The sequence below is a fragment of the Camelus dromedarius genome, chromosome 7 (genome assembly GCF_036321535.1).
Source record: "Camelus dromedarius isolate mCamDro1 chromosome 7, mCamDro1.pat, whole genome shotgun sequence".
NCBI lineage: Eukaryota > Metazoa > Chordata > Mammalia > Artiodactyla > Camelidae > Camelus > Camelus dromedarius.
The window spans coordinates 80629053-80651247 of record NC_087442.1 but is presented as its reverse complement, the minus strand read 5'-3'; the positions used below and the strand labels follow the sequence as shown (position 1 = coordinate 80651247).

The following is a 22195-nucleotide window of genomic DNA, read 5'->3' as shown; positions in this document are numbered from 1 at the left end:
GCTTTACCTGAGCCAAAGAGCCTCCATGCAGAGCCACCAGGCCAGACCCTCGGCTGTGAGGTCACGTGTGTGCTCCTGCACAGGGGAGCTCTGCCTGGCCGCACACGAACTCCTGCCTAGGCCTCTATCTCAGTGGACTGGACGCTTTACTGGTTCTAGGTCACAGTTCTAGGAGCCACCAACATTCAGGAAAACCATCTTTCTTTTCTCAAACACACACAGAAACATATACAAAATTCACTTTCTAGTCCTGTGGAATCTTTCAGTACAAGTCAATTGATCTATGACAAATAATCACTTTTAAGCAGTGCAACCCCTATTTCAAACAAACAAAAGAAAAGCGGAGCTGTTCTGGTTGAAATCGGCTCGGGAGACTTGGAGATATGACTACTTGGCTTCTCCCCTAATCCAAGCCCCTCAGTGTTCCTTCTCTTGCCCCAAACACTCCTTCCCACCCCAACTCCTGCCCCAGCCTACCAACCTCACAGAAATACTGTTTGAAAACTAGAAACCATGGGTCTCACAATTGCTAAAATTACCCCAAGCTCCTATATTGCTCAAGGACAGCACTGTTCACATTACCTACAAGGAGACAGAGATAGCTGTTTCACTATAACTTGACTTAATTATGATTCTAATATAATTCTAGCATATGCGATCAAAGGATCTATTCCAAAGATGTACAACCTGATTTCCTGAAAGAAATTTGCTTTTAAGTCATAATTAAGGACCTCTGTAATGAGTAAACAACAGAATTGTTTATACCTCTTCAATTGCTCTTGGCATTCCTAAGGGGAAATTATGTAGAGGAAAATGTCACAGAATTCTTCCTCAAAAGTGGGATGAAGACAGAAAATGAGACCAAACATTCCAGTTTAAGTAAGAGGCATCACATCATCTGCCTTTATAGCATAGTCCTTCTGCCTTGGTTAGAATCCCAGCTACACACTCACACGTGACCTTGGGCAAGCCACCTAACCTTGAAAAGTCTCAGTTTCCTCATCTGAAAGTGAGGACAATAGCCATGCCTATTTCACAGGGTGGCTGTGAGGACAGGGTTAATATACGTAAAGTACTGAACTGACATAGCAATCACACAATAAATGTTATCTCTGATGATTATAATGATTATTAATGTAATATTGACTTAATAATAATAATATTCTTATTCAGCTGAATATTAAAAATGGCATTTGCTCCTTCGGGATAACTTTAGCGAATTTGATAGGCATGAACAACATACAATCCCATCAACTCTTTGTATATACTGAGAATATAGAGAATGCAAGAAAAGCTGACGAGATCCTAAGAGAATTTCTGATTTACTCCTTAAGACACACTGCCTTTCCTTGTGCCTCTTTCGATGTTACCTCTTAGTGAAACGCATTAAAAAGATGCTATTTGTCAGCTGGAGGCAGTACTGATTTATGAGAATCACAATAGTTTTTGAACAGTCATATGTATGTTTATTCTTTGTGCAATATGCTCTCCTTAAACATCATGTTGCCTAATTTATTTTAAATTTAGGGACTTTATTTTTAAATCAAAAGAAGCTGAACCTTTTCTAAGGAGAAGCCCAGAGGGTGGCAGCTATATGCCAGTAGCCAAACATCTGCTCTAATTTCACCTGCCTGTTGGATTGCCCAACTACCTATATTCTTGGGACTGTGGCCAAATTCTAGCCAACTGGTTTCAAAGTAACCAGGATCTTCAAGTAAATGATTCTGTTCTGTTTTAATAAGAATCTCAAATTCATAAGGATTAAGACAAATGTAAGATTTAAAGCAAATGAGCAAAAGCTACCTGGCCAAGACCTTTGGAACAAAAGAGGTGGGAGAAATTCAGACAATTCATGCCTTAATTAAACAAACAAACAAAAAGTTTTGAATATTCTAACTTGTCCGTAAAGTAATACAAAAGTTTACAGGAACCTCTGAGATGTAATCTAATGTATTTGCCATCACCTACACTTTTGTTCTCAATAAATCTTCAGGTATTTTTCACTAAGTAAAGATTATCAAAGTTCACTTCAATCTTAAGGTTGTAAGAAGAGATGTTTAAAATACTCTGCAGTTCTCTCACTTTTTAAAACTGAAGGAGAAACCTCCACAATGTTTGTCAGTCAAAAGGGTAGGTATGTATCTTTTACGGAAACAGGTTCCCGTCTTGTGGACTTCTCAGAGATTACTTCTGAAAATCATTTTTTTCATGTTTCATTTAGTTAGGTATGAATTTATACTAAATCTCAATTAACTAAACCCTTCAAACTTTATCTTCAATAAACTGGAAACCTTTTGACAATTGAGTGGTGGCGTTATATATGATTCTCTTCACACTGTATTTCCTTCAGTAATGTTACATTTAGGAAATGGCTCAATACCACAATTTCTAAAAAAGATCTGAGGACAGTTTTTTTTTAAATATAAAAGTACACAGTACTTCCCCTCCTTTCCACCTTCAAAAGAAAGAAAGACAGAAACAGAGAGAGAAAGAAAGAGATTAAAGTAGAAATACCATTAAAAAAGAAAGTCAGCTATGTATCTTTATTTACTCTGCTCCTAAGTTCCATGGATAGTTTTCATAGAGACTATTTCATAGTGTCCTAGAAACTATTTTACAAAGTTATAATTATTATTTCAACTGCAGAAATAATCTCATTTAATTCCAACAATGAACATGGAAACAATTATCATTGTCACCTTTTTGCATAGGAAGCAGCTAACACTAGGGATATTAAAGACATCAAGATTTCACACCCATTCAGTGGCAAAGCCAAGTTATGAGCCCACGTCTGTCTGAGTCCAACACACAGATCCTCTCGGCTATGCTTGGACATATTGTCCCTGAGGTCCTTGAAATCAAGGGCCTAGTTCTTCCTCATCTGAAAGCCTTCCGGAACTAAAACAGTGCCTACTCCAGAGGGGGCTCAAGAAACTGTAGTTAGTTGAAGTTATTAAGAGTCATTTGAAAGCATGAGTTGAAAACTTGGTAGAGGGAAACCCACAATTGCTGATAGCTCAGAATTCAAATATACGTCTATAGCCCGGTCACTTGTTACGTTTGGTATCTTCTAAGTCATAATAAATAGGTTATTTGTCAAACAGACAATAGAAACAGATCAGAAGAACTCTACCCTCTGCCAAAGAAACTTAAAGACAGGTAGCCACAATATGTCAAGCACCAGAAGAACTACTTCGGAGATGTAGTGAGAAAGGAAACAAGTTTTGAAATCTTAAAGCCATGGTTCTAATTAAGGCCCTTTGACTTTCTAGCAACAGCCACAGGAAAGTTGCTTTATCTTTCTCTATGTCCCTTTCATCAACATAAAGTGAGAAAAAATATATATGTATATGTATCCCAGTTACATGCTATGTGTTTGATGGAAGCCAGCATGATTATTCCAGTTATTGTCAATTCATCAATTAAATAAAATATGCACTACAATCACATGCCTGTTCAAAATTGTATTTTCAAAGTTTAGTGAATGAATGCTTTAGTGTAACTGTGGTATTAAAAAAAAAAAGTCACACATAAAAAGAGACAGATGTATATCATTCACATTTTGGCTCTTAAAAAAATCCTTACCATGGGTTTAAAAAAAAAAAAAGATCCCCAAGGTTACCTAATCTGCTATGATTTAACAGCATTTTGACGTTGTGCTAAGGAATGATAGCAAAGTGCTGTATCTCTTCAAACTTGGAATTTACTGCCTGTCTGAGACTCTGCTTATGCCAAATTAAACATCCAGTCTCATGTCCCCACCAGAAATAACATAGCACAGCTTCCTGCTCTACTCCTGGGTTGAATGAGTCCAAACTGAAGAAAGGGAGACATGATTTCATTTAATCATCTGAATCATTGTTTTCTGCATTCTCCTGAATTGGAGGCTATGGGGGGCAAGAGGGAGTTTAAAAGAAATCACCATGTAAGTCATCAGGCCATTTAAAGGAAAAATTTCCTTTGAAGGCCCTAGATTTGAAAGGCTCAAGAAAAAGCATAAGAATAGTATTCCTATTAATGATCTGCCCAGAAAGTCAGCTTCCCCTAGCCAGTCCACAGCACCCAGCTCCTGAGGCCTCAGGGTGCTGCTAGAATCTCTCTACGTGTGAGGCACAAATGGCCCTGCAGAATAGATGATGCAGTGCTTCCTTCCAGCAGACACCACCCAAAACTCTTGAAGAGTTTTGTAATATAAGAGCTTGAAGAAATGAGATGGTAAATGGAATAAAATATGCCCTGGAGTAGAGAGGTTAAGGCTGGGGGCAGGAGGCGGCGGGGGGGGGGGGGGGGGGCAGTCCGAGGCTAGGTTTTTTTAGGGTGAAGGATGTGATCATGTATCTGTCCACTGATGGATAATACAGATGTTAGAGGAGATCAGGTGCAGAGCAAGGCCTTTAAGTAGGCAAAATGAGGAAAGGGACAGTTCATCCACCGTGACAGGAGGAAAGGAAGTGCACTACATGTGGTACCCATGTAGGAGTTTGGGAGGTATGGTAGAGAAAAATGAAGTAGTTGCCTTCTAGCTGTATCAATTTTTAGTGGCATATGAGGCAAAGTGTTTGGCTAAGGACGAGAAGGGAGGAGGACGATCCGAGAAGATGCGAAAGTCATCACAGGGAAGGTAAATGTGGTAAGATTGCTGAGTAAGGCTGAGGACAAGACAGTCATGAATTGAGAGTAAGAAGTCAACACAGTACTTAAACGTTTTCTTCCAGCCATATTCACTGCTTCAGTGCAGGCACAGAATAGATGGAGCAGTAAGTCTGATCAGCGTTGGGACTTGCCAGTTGAACACAAACGAGACGGTGCACTCAGCGAAGTCTAGCTCCACTGTCTTATCATGACGCGCAGCATCAGCACCACCTGGAGTCAGAGTCGGCATCGTCACAGGATTTCCAAAGGACTCACGTGCATGCATAAGCAAGAGAAATAAGTGAGTGGGAACCAAGTGAAGACAGGAAAAGGTCATTAAGAGCAAAGGAGGCTATGGGCAGCCAGCCTGTTGCTTTGGTCCTCTGTGTGGATTTTAGACCACCAAGACTGGTGGCAGAAGAAATGACTGGGTCAAAGGAAGAGATGAACAGAGCCATATGGGGGTCACTGTCCAGGTGACTGCAGATGGCCTGGAAGGCTTGGAGTCCTGGTGGTGACTGAGGCAAACGTGTAAGGAATGACAAGACTTGTCCTGGTCATCTTTCAAGGGAAAGATGATTGTAGTTGTGGTCTCATTCTCCGGATTGGCCTCTTGGGTAGTTTATACTGATCATGGAGGCAACACTGTAGCGGAAGGAACACAAGGAACTCTGTGAGCTCCCTCAAGTCCTCCTGCAGGTAGAATGAACTGGGAGAGAGATGGTCTTATCAGGAACACAGAGAGAGCTTGGCTGGCTTCTGTTAGATGCTCGTTAGAAGGGATTATTTTTATGTAAACAAAAATTGTTAAGCATTTCAGGTAGAGGTAGCAACTCAAAGACCTATGCTGCACTAGAGGGTGTAATAACTCTGTATAAGACTGGAGAAGTTTGTCCCTCTTGAAAAGAAGAGAAGCCAAAAAGAAGAAGGGAGAGAATGAGGAACAGAAGGTGAGCAGACTCATGTTTCATGTTGTTCATGACAAACTCCCTGGTATCAGCCAAAGGATATGGTAAGAAAGGTGAGGTCTCCCGTGGGAGATTGTATGAATTTTATCTATACAAAAACTCCATTTTTCTTTAAAATTTTCAGTATGGTCTCCCATGCTCTTAGTGTATTTGTGAATGGATCTTCTATAATATTGGAGAGAGGAAGACACCAGTGTGGGTCATGAGTTCAGAAAACAAAGGAGAACATGCAAATACAGGCTCCAAGGAAGTTGAAGAACTCTGGGAGAGAGTTTTAGATATACGCATGCTAGGAAACTAAGGAATTACCATGTTAGTCATGTATCTAAAGGGTAGCGGTCCCACTGATAACTGTGCATATACATAATAAACATAATAAAATACACATTTTTGAAGACCAGCTGCTTTTTCTGCACTCTCCTCTCCCATCCCTAAACCATGTCTATCTTTACAACTGTAACTGAAAGGTTGAGAAACACTGAACTAATACCAGTGCATTAAAAATATTAACACGAACATTATGTCATTACCATTCCCTCGGGCTAGGTACTTCTCAGGGGCCAAATCCGCTGCTAATGGGAACAAGAGAAGCACTGAAATCAAAAATTCTTTTTAAAAATCTGAATTCCCAGAAAAGCATCTACCAAAATGTTCAACAAATAGCAAAATGCTTACCTCAATTCTGTCCACTCTGCTTAATATACTTGTGTTCAGAAAGGTGGCAGCCAAAGAACAGGGAGAAAAGAGCACAGGTGGATACTCAACCCTGGAAGTTAAGAACTGCATGTATACAAAATAACACACAAATCAAGGATCACTACTCTTCAAAACTTTGCATTCCAGGCATTCAAGGTCCATGATCCTTCAGATAAGGTTCAGTAATTGTGGAGAGTGAGCTGGGCACCTTGACTAACTCCTGAGACCATCAGGGTCTTCTGTTATAGACTTTTAGCTCCAAACTCAGGCAACTCAAATTAAATGCAAAGCTGTGATTATTATGGAAAACTGAATTATAATTATCCTGGAATTCACCCATAAAAATATTTTCCAAATCTATTTCTTAAAAATTGAAAACAGACCAGGGTCTACAAGCATATCTATGATCCATCTCAGTATGTTAGTTTCATTCAAGCTAAATTTGCATTTGTTCCTTAATCACAGGGCTGAACCAGTTCTCCACCAAGAGGAAACCAATCAATTTCGGGCTTCCGAGGAAAAAGTTTAGTAGATCTTCTCTTATTTCTTATAGATTATGAAGTTGCAATCAATTAGATCAAAATAGGCACAGTATCCATTTTATGTGACTGGGACAATTCAAGAAGGAAAAGTAAATTTGTGTCTTCAAAGAACACAAATACACACACATACAGACTTTCCCATATCTTTTACATATCATAATAAAAGCCAAAGATTCTAAATTTCTTTTCACCTCCCAGTGAAATAATTGAGAGCATGCCCAAGATGCCAGGGGTCTCCATGTAAACACCCAGGAGGGATAGCTGAGGTCTACACAAAACTTTTTTTAAAGATGTTCTATTTTTTTTAAATAAGCAAAAAATAGCTTATAAACCTTATGCCTGAACATAGTGAACACCTCCCTACCTGATGTTATTAGGAGTTACACCATAAAGCCTTCCAACCCACAGATACTTTCTCCATACACAGCAAAGATGGAAGCCCGAACTTCCATTATTTGAGATGAATTCCCCTGGGTTCCAACACTGCCCCCTGCTAAAATGCCCTTGAGAGGGATTTCCATTATCAATGATGAGGACAAATTAGTGGATGAGACCCCTTAGATAGGAGCAAGTTTGATGGCCAGCACGTGTGGTGGAGCAGCAGAAAGGAACTGAAATCACAGCACTCTCCTGTCAAAGGTGGCACGATCCGAAAGATTATTCAGTAAAGAGCTGGAGTCCATCTACCTAATCTAGGTATCAGATTTCTTATCTGTAAACTAAGGCTGAATATGATGAGCTCTCGTTTAAAAGAAAGACTTCTGTGAAGTGAGGTAGGTTTGACTAGAAGTATAGGATCAGCCACAAAGGGCTAGGAAGTTGGAAAGCCAAATGTCAATAATGGTGGTCATAACACCACTGCTGGAGGGAAGAGACACACTAAGGAAAATGTCTCCACAACTTTAATTATGCCAAAAGATTAAACAAATGTATTACAAGGCAGTTCTACAGGGAAATCTTAGTAATGCCTCAAGTGTAAAGGTACCATAAACAGAAATAGAGAAGAATTCTAGATTCACATCGGGTCATTGTTTTCCTCAAATCTGTATTTTAAAAAATGGAACCTAATCTAGTTTCGCCCAAGGAGATGCTGTTCTTAAAACTACAAGAATGATCGGCAGTGTTGATGCATTTCCTTGCAAATGGAAAATGCTGACTTTTATATGTTCTTTCAAGAGCACGAGCACTGAAATGACTTTAGTAAAACAGTCCTCCTTTATTCAAGAGATATTTACACAGTACCTAGTACGTGCTTCTACTAGATGTGAGAAGGGACATAAGGATGAAGAGGACACTTCTGCTCTTCAACTTACAGCATGGTACAGAAGATACGACAAAGACATTAGTAAATACAACGAGATTATGACGCAACCAGGCTAACCAAGGTTAGGGGTTTGGAAGAAGAGCTAGAGTTTTTGTTTTTTATTTTTGAAAGATCATAGTTTCTTCACATACTCATTCACACTAGCCAAAGTCAAGAATTTCTGAGGAAAAGCTTAGACACTTAATAAAGAACAGCAGCTCCTGAACCATCTGCTTTGCGCAAAGAAATGAAGCTCCTTCACACGCAAATTTTCATTTCATTTCAACCCTGTGAGGATATTGTTGTCAGATGGGGTAAGTAACATTTAATTTATAATTGACATGGCGAACAAGCCATGCTTTATAAAATGGCTACAATCAGTGCCTCTTTTGGCTGAAAAAAAAAGCAAACCATCATATGAGTCCAAAAGTCACTGACTTTCATCAAGTTCTTTTGATCCATTTAAGTGTCCTGTTACTAATCGTCTCATGAAGAAACGTGCAAAACACAGAATTTAAAGTGAACAACAGAAGCTTGTTATACCCAGACAAAGATACACGACAGGATACCCTGGAAGTTGTTTTTAAAGGAATCATTTCTCAAACTCATATCATACAAAACTGCAGGTTCTAGGAGCCCAATCCTATGTTGCTGTATTCTTACCTGGTAAGGAACAATGCTGCCATGAGCGGTACCCCAGCGTTTTGCTTCCTGCTGGCCAGTAAGATAATTAGCAGCTACCTGGGTCAAACATGCCACCTACCAAAAGAAAAAAAAAAAAAAAGCTAGTTTACTAATTTACCTATATTCGTAAACAGAAACTTATAATAGGAACATTCTCATTTGATTTCATTTCATGTCATTGTAGAAGGAAAAGAGAGAGAAAAACTGTCCTGTTTGATTGGAAAATATGCAGGCAACCACACTTTTGTCATACAAAGAAAAGAAGAATGGTATTACATTATTGCATGAGACTGTAAGTGCTGAGTAATGGTCAACTGAGACATATAAACACAGAAACATTCCGCTCCTGGAAAGGTCATCTGAAGGCAGAGGTTGACCCAGCAGATGGAATCCTGATCCAGCCTTTAGCATCAAAGCCGTAGCAAAATACATCAGCAACTGGTATGTTCCTTCCCCCTTTTACTTTCCATCAATATGACACAAAAAAGAACCTGCATCATCACTGAGCAGGCGAACTCGTCAGAGTTCACGTTCCTCTAAACTTCTCATATCATGAAAAAATAAGAAGAAACTTCTATTTTGTTTAAGTCAGTTTAGTCAAATTTTCTGTTACTTGTTACCCAAAGCATTCTTACTGACACAGAGGATCAAGATTATTTAACTTGTTTTATTTTTTTATTCATTAGTGACTCATTCTCCTTTAAACAAAAATGACTATACTTCTCCCAACTTGGTCCTGTGCCCAGATTCTCATAATTATTTCGGCTTTCAAGAACCACAGATCTATTAAAGGAGCCTTCTAAAGTTTTAAGGTCAGCCTCTGGCTCTTGTAGTTTTTATATACAGATATTGAAGACCATACTAATTCAATTCCATATGAGGATAATGACTTGATTCCTGGTGATCTGTCACTAAGAGCTTAGGTTCCAATGACTATCCGTGCCCCCAAGGGCCCAGAACGATGGGAAGGAGGTGACCAAACAACCACTTTCCATAGTTTACAGAAGAAAAGCTTCTGGCCTCATAGCATAATGATGACACAGCATGGGGCTTGTCCCATTCTATATCATCGGATGTGATTAGGAATCTACCAAGCCAGCAAGTCAAACATCCCAAACTGAGACTGGCTCCTGAAGCAAGCCAAGGGGTGATTTTTCAGGGCTTGGTGCTGCAGCCTGTCATTGCCCTCTACCTGGCACGGTGGCTGGCCTCCCACAAGTGCTGTCACTGGAGCTCAGCCTGGATGAATCTCCTCTCTGCGGCAGCCATTCTCCTTTACTTTTTTCTTTGGATTTATATTCACTTTTATGTTCATTTACTGCTCTGTTGAAATTGGAACTGCCTTATGGCAGCTGGTTTGGCTGTACTGCCCAGGTGGCAAAACTAATAAACTTTGAGTCATCCACTTCTGGACTTCCATCTGGTCTTGGGCATTTGAACCATGGAGCATTCCAGGGCTGCCTGGGGCTGCCTGGTGCTAATCACCATTTCACAGATCACTTCTGTGTCTTTCAAAATGGAAAATCAAATCAACATTTTGTAGTCAAAATGTACTGGATGGGAAGGCCAGAGTCACGGCTTCTAATTTCTGTCAACCTCTAGATGTACAACTGTAGGTATATAAATCAACTACATTGACCTTCAGACATCTTCCCTATAAAGTCTTGGGCATTTGCCCAACTGTTTTCAAACTTTTTTTAAAAAAAGCATAACTCCTGTTTCAAACCAAATAATTCATGGTCTGGTTGAAGCAGGGGCAAGCCTACAAGCCACCCTAGGAAACATGAACAAAGAACACAATTTGCAAGATAGTAAATGGTCTTACATTGCTTCCAAGGTGTATACTTCTGCCACTATTATTCTTCTTAACAACATGGCAGATAGAAAGATAACCAGGGATACAATAGTAGTCATTTTCCCACGAAGGCTCTCCCTGAAGTTGAGGACATTTTCTCAAGTCTGAGGTTTTACTGTAAGAAAGGTGCCTCTTTAATCTAGTTATGTTGGGGGTTGGGGGCGTTGTTCTTTTGAAAAATTCTGGTGAAAGTCACTAAGGAGCTCTGGTGCTACTGGAGGGCAAGAATTCACACTAATAAAGGCAATTCTTTGTGAGCAGAAGTCACAAGACCCTTGGTATTTCCACTTTTCTCATTTCAGAGTCAAATGATAGTCAACAAGTCAACAAGAGCAAGGACTACAGGGAGAAGTGGGCTGACTGGGTGATCCTAGATTTACTCAGACGCTCAGCAGGGAAAGGCATAGGCTGGGTGCTAGGCTGGAGGGCGGCCTGGCTGCCTCATCTCTTGCTCACTACGTCGTTCTTTCTTCTCAGTTGTGACTTCTGTGTTTCTGACTCTGCCTTGATAAGCTACCCTTGACAACTATTTAATAAAAGTAGCCCCTCTTAGAGGGAGTTTGAATGAAGGGTCAGAATTCACCTCACAGGCTGTTTCCAAATAGAATATCATATCCATTTTCTCCACACAATGGTAGCTCATGAAAACAGAAAGCATTTCAGAACTAGCATGCTCCCACTGGGCAGAAAGGTTAAATAAGATTTTACGCCGATTGCCATCCAAAAACAAAAGTGTGATTTGTCAGTAACTACTCAGAGGCAAAGTTGGGGGTGGGGGAGGAGGTGGGAATCTATTTTAAAAAAGAGACCAACAGGGCTAAACTTAGCAACCCAATGTTTAAAAGGGGCATTACAGATCTGAAAGTAATCTACTATTTACAAAGATGTATTTTAAGGCAAGAGAAGGGGGAGAAAGCCAGCAGCTATGACGTGATTATGTACGAAAAATCAGAGGTTTCCTGGCAATTAATGACAAATTTTCCACAAATCAAAAGAATGCAGGATGTGACTTTTAGGTTAATAACTACATACTGTAGACCCATTCTAAATATTGCATTAGATCATTACTTTCATTCCCTAAACTTAGGCTCATTATTTCATCATGTGGATGCTATATAATTTACTCAGAATGTTGCCTTTATATGGTTTCATCTAAACAAAAAAGCCATCTTTGATTTAATAATAATCATTCTGAAAGCAAAATTATTATTTTAGATAACATAGTGGGTCCCAATAGTCTTTGTGCATACCACAAAACCAATGGCGTGGTCTAAGTGGATCTCAAAGGGCACAGCCCCAAAAGGCTTGAGGAAGAATATGCCCAATTATTTCCCAAAGGAGCCCCATGGTGTCTGTCACCACATTTACTTCTATGAAATGAAGATCAAGCTGCAAGAATACAATCTTTCATCTCCAAAAGGACAACCAAGTATCACAGGTAAAAACGGGGAAAACAAGACTGCAAGTCCATTACATCAAAATGGGTCATTTTTCCCTCCTACTCCTTTGCATCTATTCCGGCCTCCAACTAAGCTGGACTAAACAATAATCATGCATCACTTCTGCACCTGCCTGTATCTGTATCCATTCTTCAAAGTCCATTTCAACACTGCCATTTCATTCAGCCCCCACATAACCTAAGCAAACATCAACAACAACAACACGTTGCACATTCACAGTTCGCCACATACTACAGTTAGAATTATATGATGGTAAATCTGGAAAGACCTAAATCAGTAGTTTCTGACCCTAGTGGCTCACTGCAATCACCTGGGGAATTCCTGGACCCCACCCAGACCTGGACTGGAGCCTGGGAAGAAATAATGTAACCAGTGTACCATTAATTGTACACAGATTTGGGAACCAAAGCCTTAAGAAACTCTAGTCAAACTCCTTAATATTACAGACAGATAAATAGAGGAACAGAGAAGGTAAATACTTTATCTGAGGTCACATTGCTGGCTGGTGGCAGAACTTAACTATTCCAACTATAGTGCCCTCCTCCATGCTACAATGTGATTCAATCACTCCTTTTAAATTGGGAACTATTTCAGGGTAAGAATTATGTATTATAAACCCTTTGTATGTACTCACAGCACCTAAAATAGAACTTGCACACTAATATTTTTAAAGCATGAATGAAAACAGTAATTACCAGTTGTTTATTTATTCAACAAATACTGGGTGTTGCTTCGTGTAAAAGCACTGTGCTAGGTACTGGCTGTACATAAGTAAATGAGAAAGATGTAGTCCTGCCCTCTTTGGACTTAAGAATAGCGAAGACAACTAAACAAACAGTTATAGGAACTGCCATGGGGAGAGGAGATGGAGGAGAACTTTAAAAGCAAAGAGAATAACATATGTGAGAGCCCTAAGGCAGGAAAGAGACTGGCATACAGGAAGAAGAAAAACCCAAAAACTGAAAGTAGACCAATGTAGCTGAAGCGTGGCAAGAAAGAGACAGGAAATGAAATTGGAGAGGTTTACAGAGGCCAGACCATGCCAGCCCTTGCAGGTCATTAGGTAAGGAGTTATCCTTTGCACATCTTTCAGATGATCATTTTAAAATCACAAAGTATATTACGTCATCCTTCAGCTTAAAACTCACAGGGCTTCCCACTGCATTTGCAATTAAATCCAAAGAATGAACAGAAAAGAGGCCAGTTATGGAATTGCAAGGTCTGGGCATCAGTTAACGATAGCTCAGGCTAGGTTAGTGGCAGTGGAAATGGAAAAATTGTGGATTTAAGAAATGCTTTAGGATCAGAATGGACAAAACATATGAAAGATTATACGGGAAGGACATGGCAGATAGAATGGTAACACAGGAGCCAAACATAACTCCCAGATTTCTGTCTGAATATCTGGCTAAGCTCTGAAGGCACTCACAGAAATAAGGGAAGTCAGAGAGGACAAGTTAAAGGGGAAGAAAATAAGAGTTTACCTTTAAATATGTTGAACTGGAGATGCCTGTGAGACAATCAATTGGGCTGGAGTCACCAGCATACAGGCAGTATTTAAAGTCATTCCCTCAATGGGAAATACAGAGAAAAAATTAGAGAAGAAATCATAAACAAGATAAAACAAAAGAAGATAAAAATCCTTGGCAAAAACAATCCTCCTCTAATCACAGGTATGGTCAACAATGTAGGTACAAATTACTAGCACCAATTTAAGTACTCCAAAATCAGAGATAGGTTTAATGAACTCTAAACTAATATGCATTTGTAATGGAAGACAAAGAAAGCACTTAAAATGATGCAACAGAAGAATACAGCATCATGTGGGGAAATGTTCACAAATTTTTTTAACTTTTTATTTTAGAACGGTTTTGGGTTTACAGGAAAAAAATACCAAGGTAGTACAGAGACTTTCCGTATACTCCACACCCAGTTCCCCTATTATTAACATCTTACATCAGTGTCATAGATATTTTATAATTAAAGAACTAATATTGATAAATTATTATTACATTGCATATGTTCAGAAGTCCTTAGTTTTTACTTAATGTCATTTTTCTGTTCCAGGATCCCCATCCAGGGTACCCACCACATTATATTTAGTTCTTGCCTCCTTGGGCTTCTCTTGGTTGTAACAATTTATCATACACTCCTTGTTTTGGATCATCTTGACAGCTTTGAAGAGTTCTGATCAGGTATTTTGTAGAATGTTCCTCAAAGGGATTTTTTTTTATATTTCTCTCATAAAGAGATTGGGGTTATGGGTTTTTGAAAGGAAGATGATAAAAGTGTCATTTTCAACACACCACGTCAAAGGTACATACTACCAACATGATTTGTCACTGTTGGTCTTGATCTTCACCACCTGAATGAGGTAGTGTTAATCAGGTTTTCCCACTGTAAAATCACTATTTCTTTCCTCCCCTGTCCACACTTCGGAAGGAAGTCACCCTGCACAGTCCACACTTAAGGGATGAGGAGTTATGCTCTTCTTCCTTGAAGGCAGTGTCTACATAAACTATCTGGAATTCTTCCACACAAGAGAATTGTCTCTTCTTTCCTATTTATTTCTTTCAATAATTTATTCATCTCAGCACAGACTCATGGATATTTCTTTTATACTTTCAGTTATAATCCAATACTACTTTATTTTACTGTTCAAATCATTCCAGTTTTGGCCATTGGGAGCTCTTCACTTGGCTCCTGTGTCCCTTTGACATACTCCCCATCGCTCTAAGTTTTTTCCGGTTTTAGCACTTCCTTCCTTTGTAGTACTACAAGATGCTCTCGGCTCATCTTTATACTTTCTGTTCCAGTCTTACAAGAAAGCAAAAGGAGAAGAGGAGTCATAGGGCAAAGGAAAGGAAATAATATTTATTTTGGTGTCAATGAGAACCTCATTTATTCCCCCAATTATTCAAAAATCTTCATATTGCACCTACTATTTGCCAGGAACTGTTCTAGGCACACAAATTAACATACAGAAATCTGCTGCATTTCTATATAATAACAACAAACTATCAGAAAGAGAAATTAAGGGAACAATCCCATTTACAATTGCATCAAAAAGAATAAGATACCTAGGAATAAACCTACCTAAGGAGGTAAAAGACCAGTACTCGGAGAACTGTAAGAGACTGATGAAAGAAACTGAAGATAACACAAACAGATGGAAAAATATACCGTGTTCCTGGACTGGACTGACATCTCTCTTTTTTATCCTAATTCCATTACTTTGCATGTCTAACTTCCTACACAATTTAATCTGTTTCAGTTTGTCCCTCACACCTTAAGGTAAACTCATTTCTTCAGAACCACTAAGGGCCAAGGAGAGAACAATATTCAGGAGTAGAGAAGATATTTTGTCTACCTCATGTTGAAAGAACAAGAAATCCTACCTATCCATACTACAACAATCATTTTACGTTTCTAGTACTTACTGATGATGAAAGCTAGTACTTATTAAGCACTTATTGTGCAGTGTTCTAAGCACTTTATATAAAGTATCTCACTTAATCCTCATGGCAGCCATATGAGAGAGGTGTTCTGAAGAACCCATTGTACAAAGAAAAAACTGAGGCATGGAAGAGGTTAATAATCTGCCTAAGGTTATGTACCAAGTAGAGACAAGCCAGGACCTGAACTCAGCTATTCTGGAATTCTGTCGTTTAACACTAAATTACATACAGAATCAGACTCCTTAAGATTTCTGAGTGGCCTTCATCCTGGAAAAGTTTCATAGGACTATCCTACTTAGTAAAGAGAAAAACAGTGATTAGGCATCCTTTTCAATTAAGTAAACCTCTGCAGATAAGTCCAACCTTAACCATTACAGAATTCTTAAAGTAGAACTCATTCAAAGTTTTCTGCTTTGCTGCAACTATGTCTTGGCTTCTATTCCAATGTAATTAGAAATAAACTTCAACCTATAAACATTTTACCTGTAAACACTGAAAAACCAGTAGAGCTGTTATATAAATTTAAAATCTCTACTTTTATTTACTTAACAAAGAAAAACAGATTATCATATCCTTCTCTTCATGGAAATTTTTAAACTCAATGAATGGAACACCCACGTTTCACATTCCTCTGAATTATCTCTAACGATAGTCAAATCATATTGATGTTTACTTTATATACTGAACTCGAAAGAAAAACATATTTGCATTAGACTCAGAATAATTTTGCCAATCCATCTGAATGAAAATCAGACATATGAGGAAACTGGATATCGAATGCCAGAAGGTAAGACCAGACAGCAAAAAGAGGCAGAATTTCAAAAGCATGTTTAGGATAATACATCAAACATATTTCTTACCATAAACCACTGACCCAGTCAATCATTTGACTCAAAAAGTGGTTATGAAAAACTGAAAAAAAAAATGTGATGAGTAAGTGAAAATGTAGAAAAGTAGCATTTAATGACATGATTTACTTATTTATCTCTGTGATAGCATGTCTTCAGTTACAAATGTCTTCTTCAAATACGGTTCTACATTTTAAATAACCTAGTTCTTTAAAATAAATCTGTTTTTAAAATGTGCAGCATATTGTATATATGTATTTACATGCAATATAATGTATATGTGAGTCAAACTGTAATAATTCTACCTAATAAAACTGAAAAAGAAAAATATATATGTCTGTTTTTAAAATAAATAATGCATTGTTCTGCAACACTAGTTTTTAAAAGAAGTTCTAAGAATGAAGTTACTTTTGCTTATTGCTTCCTTCAGGCATTTAGCAGATATTTAATAAGCACTTATATGCAAAGCACTGTGTTAAGTGCATGGAAGATCCCCAAATCAATAAAACAAAGTTTGATCTCTCAAGAAGATTAAAATCTATAATTTAAGATGGAAATAATCGGTTCCATAAGAGACTTTTTTTTTAAAAAATCAAGTAGGGATAAAAAGTGACATTTGAGCTGACCCTTCGATAAAGGGAATTTAGCCCTGCAAACCCAAGGAAAAGGGCCTTCCATACAAAACCAATACTATGCGCAAACAAGTCACAGCAGAGACGGAAAGGTATTGGGGTTTTTTAAATGAATGAATAAATTAATGAAAATTAAAAACGAAACAATGATCATAAATGATCATTAAGATGCAATATCAATAAAGCAGTGGGGACAAAAGTCTAAAGGGGGCTAAGGAATGAATGAATGAAAGCTTGTGTAAAGGCGGAAGGAGAGAGACTGGACAGTAGCTCAAGCAGGTGAGCAGGAAGATAGAGGTTTCATTTTTGAAGATGAAAAAAAAAACCATGAAGTTTATTTAAATATGCAAGAAAAAAGAATAATTGAACGTGTGGGGTCTTAAGCAAGATGGAAGAGGACAAGAAAGAAAATACAAGTGAAGGGGGTTATGGTTTAAAACACCATCTCTCTGATAGAGTCATTTCCTCTTGTGTTTCTCTGTCCATTGGTAGCATGGAAGCTTTGGGAGGGAAAGAACTTCTCTGATTTGTTTGGTGCTCTGTCCCCAGCAGCAGGAACACAGTCTGAGACACACTGCAGATACTCAGTAATTATCAGTGAATAAATGAAGGAATGGCACAATTTTGCTCTAATTTGGGAGGAGAATCTTAATGAAGAAGAAATCTTTCAGCAGGGGAGGCTATAGCTCAGGGGTAGAGCACATGCTTAGCATGCACAAGGTCCTGGGTTCAATCCCCAGTACCTCCATTAAAATAAATAAGTAAATGAATAAAACTTACTTACCTCCCCCCAAAACAAAGACAATAAATAAATAAATAAATAAATAAATAAATAAATAAATAAATAAATAAATAAAATTTTTAAAAAGAAGAAATCTTTTAAGTGAAAAAGAGGAAAGTCGGATGCAATCCCCACAGGGAAGCGGAACAGCAGAAGGCATCTTCGTAGAATGACAAGGACAGGCTGACAAGGGCCTCTTTCTCCCTCTACACCAGGCCCTGCCCACTGGAGTCACACAGAACGAGTCATCCATTCTTCACCACACACCAAATGGATAAACACAGAGACTGGGTCAGAGAGCAATGTCAGGGCCTGAGACCTCACATTCAGGGTGAGGAGGGCAACAAAGGTGGCTTAGGAACAACAAGGGAATCTTCAGGGGTCAAGACCTCACTGAGCTAAAAGTGAGTACATGAGTAAGCAGAAGATTCATGGATGGGGAGTAGAGAGATGAAATAGCTCTTCCCTTAAGTCAGAACTGGCCTAGAAATGGGGACGGGGCGAGTCTGCAACAGCGGGACCAACAGGTTCTACGAGGGAGCACTACGCAGTTCAGCTCAGAGGTCAGAGCACTGAATAAAGGCTGCCTCCCACTGACCCTCATTGCTCCATGGAGCCAGCATGCTGCTTCTACAGGAAGTTGTGGCTTATTTGGGGAAGGGCTTCATACACTTTGTTTAGTTATATTAGGTCAGGGTACCTTCTCCAATTCCCTATTTGTCACATTTTTCCTCAAGTCTGATAACCTCTACCTTTACATCCTGATGACCTTATCAGTTTCTTCAACAGGATTAAATACTATGTGATTCACTTAAGGGGGTGGGGGGGGCAAGGCACAAAACTATGCAGGTTTAGAATACAGTACATAGTAGTCATTCCTCAGACCGAACACCTTCCTCCCAAGTAGCCAGGTCAGCTTGCATAGGTTTCTCTAAGGCGTGAATGCCATGAAATGGCAAATCTGAGAGACAATTGAAAGAAGGAATTACAAACCTAGGAGCAGATTGTAGGGAACAGAGAAAAAAGTACAAAGAGGACACCAATGTTTCCAGTCTGGACCCTAAAAAAATGTGAATTAACTTATAGGAATGGCTCTCTTGGTGGAGAAATATGCTAAATTTGTTTGCTTGTTTGTTTGTTGTGGGAGAGAGAGGGGGAAATACGTTGATTTAAAGCTGTGGCTGGTATGTCCAAGTGGAGAAACCTATGGCTGGTTGAAATCTAGCAGTTGGAGCCTGGATGATGGTGAGTGACAGCCATGGGTGTTTGGTGGTCCTGTAGGCAAGAGTCTAAGAAGGCCACCAAGATCCCCATCTCCTGATGAATACACCCTGCATAATACCTTCCCCTTCTGATGGGATATCACTTCCAAGATTAGGTTAATATTCAGTTGACTGTGAGTCAATCAAAAGGTGATTGTGTTGGGTGGGCCTGACCTAATCAGAAGAAACTTTAAAAGAAAGTGAAGCTCAGAGACACATGTTCCTGCTGGCCTAGAAGACACAGCCTCCATGAGCTCAACACCAACAAGGAACTGCATTCTTCCAACAACTTAAATGCATTTGGAAAAGGACTCTGAGCCCCAAGTGAAAGCTGCAACCCAGTGGGCACCTTGGTTGTAGACTTTTAAAACCCAAGCAGAGGGTCCAGCCTTTCCTGGGCTCCTCGCCCATGGAAACTATGAAATAATAACTTTTGCTATTTTAAGCTACATTTGTGTTAATTTTTTATGCAGCAATATAAAATTAATACAAGACTGAAGCCATTGAAATGGATGTTTAGGGTGGGTAATTAGAGGGATAGAGGACAAAGGCAGGCACTGAAGTCGACCAAGGAGGGGACAAAAAAAGAACAGGTTGTAAAGGTAGGAAAAGTAATAGATAGGTATGGGGTCTGGAGGCCAAAGGAGGAGTGTATTAGTAGGAACAGTGTTTAACATATGTCAAGTAGCCCAAGTGAGGTCAAGGAGGATGACAGTGAGAATCTTGGACTCAACAAAAGGAAATTAGCCTTGAATACCACTGCGACATAAAAAAAAAGAATGAAATTTTGCCATTTGCAACAACGTAGATGAAACTGGAGGGTATTATGTTTAGTGAAATAAGTCAGACAGACAAATACTGTATGTTATCACTTATATGTGGAATCTAAAAAAAAAAAAAAAAGTGACTATAACAAAAAAGAAATAGACTCACAGAGATACAGAGAACAAACTAGTGATTACCAGCGGGGAAAGGGAAAGAGGGAGGGGCGAGGTAAGGGTAGGGGATTCAGAGGTACAAACTATCATGTTTAACATAAATAAGCTACAGGATATATTGTACAGCACAGGGAATACAGCCAATATTTTATAATAACTATAAATGCAGCAGAATCTATAAAAGTTTTGAATCACTATGCTGTACACCTGAAACTAATATAATATTGTTAAAAAAAAAAACTATACCTCAATAAAAAAAGAAAGCCTTCCTCATCTCAGTATTAAAAGAAAACCTTTTTGCATTTTCTCCTAAATACATATCCAGGAGATGGAAAGGAAGGACTGCATACCTTTGGGATTATACTTACTTTTACATCCTGATTTTTACATTTAATAAGAATTTTTTCATATTTTATACACTCATTAGAGGCTTAATTTCAAATGTCAAAAAAAAAAAGGAAATTGGCCTTTAAAGGCAGTATCAGTAGAGGAGTTGGAGTGGACACGATAATGCAAAAGGCTAAGAAAAGCAGGTAGGAAGCAGAAACCTCAAATACAAATAATATACTAAGCTTGGCAGTGAAAGGAGGAAAGAGATAGAACAATAACTGGAACGCACAGCCAAATAGCCAAAAATGGTGTCAGATAAAGACTGTTCATGATGTTACCTTTTCCAGGGTATATTAAGACTTTAATAGAAAGTTAAGTAAGACCCAAAACCTTGGAGCGAAAGGAATGAACCTCTCTTAGAGGAATTTCAGGCATTTTCCCAAGTTCATGGGAGAAAGACTTTCTAATCAAGGGAGGCATTTTCCTAGAAACTTTAAGTCACAGAACTACATAAAACAACCCTGCGTATAACAACAGCTTATAAACCAAGCCCTGGTGTGAGAACAAAATTAATTAACGTACACATTCTGCCTACATCTGATCATTCTGAGTTGCTAAAATCCAAGCATGTAAAGGTGAATTGGATGATGATGTTTGTCTGGCCATGTCACACTGTGCTGCTCTCCTGAGCTTCTGTGGAATGGTTCCCAGAGTAACAGGGAAGAGTTGCTAGAATGCAGTACCTAATTAAGTTCTTTACTGGTGACTCTTTTTAAAGTGACCTCATGGGAGTTCTGGGGAAAGGCGCAAAGCCAGGTGTGGATTAGGACAAGAAATCATGTCAGTGACCAAATGATTCAGCAGGTAAAATATGTATTATGTCACCACACTTCAAGCAAAAATTCATGCAATGAATACAGGTACACAGTGCCAAGGACTGCCACGTTCATGAACAGAAACCAACTCGGTGATGGAAAAAAACAATTCTGAGGAGAAGAAAAGAAAGAAAACAGTCTATATTTTGTATACTAATTCTGTTTTGGTTGAAAGTTTAAAAAATCTTGTATCTATGTTTCATTTTTTCATCCAGCAAATACTTATTGAGTGATTACTTTGCTCAGGCAGTGTGCAAAGTGCTGAGAATATGGTGGTGAAAAGAGATGGATTCTCTGCCCTCATGGAACAGAGCCCAGTGGGAAGATACACAGTAAACATGCTAAAGCCCAGCGATGTGAGGCGTTTAGGGCCAGCAGTGTGATTGGAAGCAGGCCTAGGGGACTTAGCTCAAGGTTGAGCGTGCGTGACAAGCACATTCCTTTCACATTTTCTCGCCCCCTCTTCCCACCAACACACACAAAACACTTCGGCAAATATCGCAGTCATCTTTACTAATTTGGGAGTCACTTCACAGGAACAGAAGCAAAGAGAATATTTCACTAAATTTACGCAAACACTTGGGCCAATCTCTCCTCTGTTCTAATACATCTCATCAGAGATTAAAATCAAGTAAACTGATTTCAGAACCTCACCAGCTTATATCACAGTCGGAACCCATCAACAGCAGGCCACACAGCACAAGCTGGATGGCTTTGAAGATCTAAGCTGCAAATTGTAGACATGTTCAGGCTTTTCAGAATCACCTCTAAGAGACCTCAAAGGTCCACTGACATAATCGGCCTTTGATGATACACTGTATCATATATCCATCTTCTCATATGTCCCTAATTCAGCACATTTGCATATGATCTGCATTCTAACATATCCACAAATATGTTTTTATATGCTAGAGGACTGTAATATGATAGA

The 22195-nt window shown here is 38.9% G+C and overlaps 1 protein-coding gene across 6 annotated transcripts in view; it reads right to left on the bottom strand.

Moving 5' to 3' along the window:
- Window positions 1-22195, bottom strand: part of SUGCT (succinyl-CoA:glutarate-CoA transferase) — a 553331-nt gene that overhangs the window by 438724 nt on the left and 92412 nt on the right. For all 6 annotated transcript variants that reach the window (XR_010381748.1, XM_031454642.2, XM_064487720.1 and 3 more), the window contains exon 9: window positions 8805-8900. Coding sequence is in view for 5 of the 6 variants with exons in the window: in XM_031454642.2 (XP_031310502.2) it covers window positions 8805-8900 (96 nt within the window). In the remaining variant the exon portion in view is untranslated. The remainder of the gene's footprint in view (window positions 1-8804; window positions 8901-22195) is intronic.